Source organism: Apaloderma vittatum, unplaced genomic scaffold (genome assembly GCF_000703405.1).
Source record: "Apaloderma vittatum isolate BGI_N311 unplaced genomic scaffold, ASM70340v1 scaffold7508, whole genome shotgun sequence".
In the NCBI taxonomy this organism is placed as follows: Eukaryota; Metazoa; Chordata; class Aves; order Trogoniformes; family Trogonidae; genus Apaloderma; species Apaloderma vittatum.
Window position 1 is genome coordinate 22,318 of NW_009730136.1, and position 5,143 is coordinate 27,460.

General features: G+C 54.8%; 1 protein-coding gene across 1 annotated transcript; it reads right to left on the minus strand.

The window, feature by feature from the left end:
- Positions 1–9: 9 nt before the first annotated feature.
- On the minus strand, positions 10–1,674 carry LOC104277884 (transmembrane protein 121-like). Its single transcript, XM_009874671.1, is given in 2 exon segments — positions 10–732; positions 734–1,674. Coding segments are annotated over 2 exon segments (942 nt in total). The 5' UTR covers positions 1,523–1,674; the 3' UTR covers positions 10–579.
- Between the last annotated feature and the right edge of the window lie 3,469 nt (positions 1,675–5,143).

Here is a 5,143-nt window from a genome sequence, read left to right on the forward strand (position 1 = left end):
TGGGGCTCGCTGCTCTCACTCACCACTGACCGACTGACCGACCCCTGGGTCAGCCCAGGAGCCCCCAGGAGCAGTTATAAATAGGAAACTGTAAACACAACCATTGGAGATAAGAGACATCTACGATCACAGGGTTTACTAGTTCAAACGTCCCGCCCGCCCCCCACCCATCCACCTGTGCCCCTGTCCCCACTCCATAAAAAGGTCTCCGGTAACAAAATCTTCGTTCCAAGCTTGAAGGAAAGGTGAGGTGCTCGAGGAGTAAAAAGGGACATTGCAACCTTAGCGGTCTTTGCTCGGGAGGGGAGAAGGTGGAGGGAGGGCGAGACAGGGTTAGCTGGTTCAGGTCCTTTGCAAGTTCATTTGGTTTGTCTGGAGGACTCCTAGGGTTATACCTGAGATGAAGACGTCTAGGGGACACTCCACAGCTCAATTAAAACATGGTCGGTGTTTTGTGCCTAGAAGAGCCCTCGCTGCTGGGATTCATCCGTCACGCTCGCCCCACGCAGCAAGACAGCAGCATCCTTCCTCCGCTGGGCAGGGGGCTGTCTGAACCAACGCTCGGCTGGGGGTGACCCCTCATGTGTCGAGGATCTCGCTGGTGGGCGACGGCTCGTGGGGGATGCCCTGTGCGCTGTGGATGGTCTGGTTGTGGGAGAGGGAGTTCTGCTGGAGCTCCAGGGCAATGGCGTTCTGGGGGAACTCCTTCACCTGCCGCTTGTACTCCAGGAAGGAAGGTGCACGCCTTCGTGGCGATGGCGATGATGTTCTTGCCAATAAAGATGGTGGAGACCCTGCTGTCCTGGAACAAGATCATGTTGATGGCCCGGATGAAGATGGTGACGATGTTAATGGTGACCAGGCTGAGGACGGGGTAGAGCATCATTTTTTGTGGGGCAATGTGCTCCCCTTGCATGCTGATTTCACTGAGGGACACGCAAGGCAGGATCAGAAGGAGTATGTAGCAGTAGAAGAACATGAGCCCCTCTGCCCAGATGGGCAGGCCGGTCCTGTGTGGCTCCCACAGGTTGGCCTGGATGTCCAAGATATCAAGCAGATCGAGGGCCACCCAGAAAAGGCGCCCCCGCAGGTCCTCTTTCTTCCGAAAGGTCCGTATGTACTCCATGCTGTCCAAGGCCACCAGCACCAGGTAGAGCCCTGGCACGCAGATGGAGAGCAGCAGGGTCAGGGCTTTCCTGGCCACCGTCTCCAGGTTCTTCTTGTCCGCTTTGTAATTCTGAAAGATGAAGTACAGTTTGATCTCCAGCACAAAGATGTAGAGGAACCACAGGATCATGGCGTAGCCCCTCTTGGCCGTCTTCACCTCCGCGCCCACCCACACCGCCACGTAGCGCAGCACGATGAGGAAGCAGATGTCCCCCACCAGCACGATGATGCAGACGCCGATCTTGCGAGGCCCCTGGTTTTGCTCCACCAGGTAGGCATCCATGAAGGCCATGCTGGTCATGATGACGATGGTGGTCAGACAGACGTGGCGCTTGTCGGGTGGTGGCAGCACCATGGTGAGAGGAGCAGTCCTCCCTCTGCACTGGCACTAGGGGAGCAGACCCAGGGGGGCACGGGGGGACATCCGCGGTGAGCCTGGAGACCAAGGGCTGCTCCGTTCCCCAGGAGGAGGTCCCCGGAGGACCAGTGGCTCAAGCTGGCAGCCCCAGGGCTCTGCAGACTCTGTCACCAGCTCTTCGTCCGCTGCTGGCTGTATCCTGCAAACCCCAAAGCTCTGCCCCCAGCCCCAGGCTGGCCCACCAGCCCAGCACCAGGCACCCTCCACCACCAGAGGCCAGGGCTCAAGGGCTTGCAGGACCTCCTGGAGGGATGTCCCTCCTCCGTAGCGGGTCCTCCATCATCAGGCTTTCCAGTGATCCCACAGCACTAACACACCTTCAGGCTCTGAGCCCCAAATCCTGGTATAGATCCCTGGAAATGCAGTGAGTGACCAAGCAGTGGGCAGCTCCGGCTGGTGGCTCTTCCCAGTGAGACCTCAGGCTTCTTTGGGGTTTTGGGGTGTCCCGCTGTGTCCTCACAGGGAATCACCTTCACAGCTATCCCTGCGGGGCTGTGCCGTGCTCCTGCTTCTCCCAGCTGAACATACATCCCACCATCCCTGGAAAAGATGGCAGAGAATGGATGTTAGGGACCACCTGTGTGCCAGCCATGGGACTGCAAGGATGGCAGCCCCCTCAGTACACTGTGGCTTGAGCCAGGGTCCCACCAGGTACATCCCACGACCAGGGCGCCCACCACCGTGCTGTATGTATGGTGCCTTACCGCATAACAGATTTTTCTTGAGGATGAACACAGCCTCAGGTGCCCTGGATGGAAACATCGTGTGCTGCCCTTACAAGGGCACTCTCCATCCAAGCTCAAGCCTTGGGTGTGAAGAGGTGCTCGGCACGGCAGATCCCTGCCCATGGCTGCAGCAGGGAAGGGGGGAAAGTAGCTCGTCCCTCCTTGAGTATGAACAAGGTTAAGATTGGCACGCAGGGCTTGGGCTGTCCCCGGCACAGCAGGGGAACGGGTAGCAAAGCTGTCCCTGAGGCACCATGAGGTGCCAGCACCTTTCTGGATTGGCTCAGCTGCTCATGGCCGCAGATCCTTCTCACCAGGCTGCGCACGCATAATTCAGTCATTAATCTTTTCCTGGGACTGCGCTCCTGGGAAGTGAACAGGTCCCAGCGCACTCAAGAATACTATCCAACAGCTTACACAGAATGGATAACGAGCACAGTCAGATATGCCCATCACGCACCCCGCGACAGCGACCCTCAGGTACGTAGCAACTCCCTAGGAGGAAAGTGCTTGACCCCACAGGTGCCCCTACAGATCACCCCATCTCATCCTGTGGAGCCTGGCTGCATCTGCCCCACAGATCTTTGTCTCTCATGCAATCCACACTTCACCTGCCCTCACCACCGGTCACTGGCAATGACAGCCCTGGAGATAACACCCTGGGGTGACCCCACCAGGCTGCTGGGTCTGCGAGCCCTCCTCACCCAGCCCGCCGGGCTCAGACTGAGCCTAGACCTGGATTTGGAGAATTGAGCCCCACACATGCACGCAGCTTGGCTGCCCAGCCCTTGGGGCAGGGGGGCATCCCCTGCTCGCACGAGGGGGACCCAGGGAGAGCCCTGGGAGCTGTCAGAGGGACTCGGTGGCCCCATTTCTGCTCCTCACCGGCCAGCTTCACGAGGACACACGCAAACTTGGGTTTTCTCATCTTTTAATGAGAGGGGCAGAATCCTAAGTGGAGGCTGCGGGGAAGAAGCCAAGCCTAAGGAATTGTAAGCCATTAAAAACCTGCTCTACTTCACTGTATTGCAGCTGCTTGTGTTTATGGGGTCTCATTTAAATGAAAGCTGGATTCTCTCCTGCTTCAGGGAGAGAAAGAGAACAAAGAAGAACAAGTGGGAAGCCAGATGAGTCAGAACCAGCCCCGACGCGTGCCTGAGTAGGTGGACACCAGGGATACGTGTACCTGTGCCCTGGCACCCGAAGGACGTGGCAGGTGAAGACGCGGCACTCAGCAAGTGTAAGCAAGGGATGTAAAAATTGCTGCCCCATCCAGGAACCCCCGGCGCTCTTCTGAGTCTACAGCAAGACTTGGGCACAGCAGGGAGCACTGGTGTGTTAAAATAATTTGTCAAGCAGGAATTTCTCTGAAAGAGACCAAAAAGATGGTTCTTCCCAGGCAAGGCACTCACTGCAGCCTTGCTCTCACCAGCGTGGCTCTCTGCAACGTCTTGTAGCTGCTGCTTAGGGCTTCAGTTTGTTCTTTCCTGAGGTTTTGGATAAAAATATACAGTCATTGCTGTAAATGCTTTTAAACTCTTGCCAAGTTTTACAGGGGATTTATAGCCATGGAGGGATAATTCCAGACAAATTAGGTCTTTCAGGAGGGAATGGTGGATTTTTTCTTTCCCCCCTTAAGTACATATGTCCTCAAAAGACAGCAGTTATTTAAAGGGCGGTGGGTGCATCACAGCACGTTAAGGTTAGGAAGTAGCTTGCTTGTAAATCATACCCCTCTGCCTCACATGGGTGGTCAGGGAAGCTGAGGGAAGGCACACGCTCCCAGCCCAAGCTATCCTCGTGCCTACACGCAAGCACACAGAAAAACCCTGCCCTGCACCACACTGAACACCCAGGGCACTGGACGATAGTAATTCACGGTGTTTACAGCAGTAGCAAACACGTCTTTCACCACTCGTGCTGAGCAGATTGCTTCCAGCTAAAACGTGTGCTCAGACAGTGGATTCCTCCCTCTCATCCGCTCACGGACAATTCGCAGCAGCTCGGGATGAGTTTGATAAACACGTTCATGTGTCAGAGCGACCTTTTGGAGTAGAGGAAGGGGATCGTGGGGCAGAGCTGAATCACAGGCCTCGAGTGCTGCTTTCTCTTGGGTTAAATCCTGTATTACCCAGGGCAAGCACCTCTCTTGCCTTTTGTCAATAGTTTCCAAGCATTTTCTGCTGTACAAGCTCTTCTTGTTTTCCAGCTGTGCAATAGCTGGTATTTCCCCCAACTCCTGCAGCGCTGGTGCTATACAGAAATACGGAGGTCTCTGCCTATCTGCGGTGCAGAGCTTGCCCATTTGAGTAATATGTGATCATCCTATCAGGGAGGGGGCACATGAAAATCCCCTCAGAGGACTATTAAAAAAAAGCATGTAGTTTTTAAACAACTGCTGGGGGAACTCTCGATTCAAAATTTTTAAATGACCGTGGTTGACAGTACATCCAGAAACCACCTGAGAAACATGCTGGACAAACAAGAAAATGAGCATGTCAGAGAGCCACAAGAGCATATCTGAGGCAAACACTTGTTTAGACAAGTATTCACAATTCTCTTCTATCTGCGGGAATTCCTATAAATAAAAGGCAGTTCACCTGAATATAAAGAACTCGGAGTGTTACGGATACCAGTGAGCCAGGCTGGCAGCTTCCTACGGGCAGGGACCTAGCAGTCTTTGCATCCTGCTCAGTGCCAGGACTCCCACAAGCAGATACTGCAGCAATGCTTCACTCTTGGCAACCATGGGCCTCCTTATCAGGACAAAATTCAATCCATAATCACATATTCTCCTCTACCACTCTCCTACACAAACAGCTCCGCTGCTTTT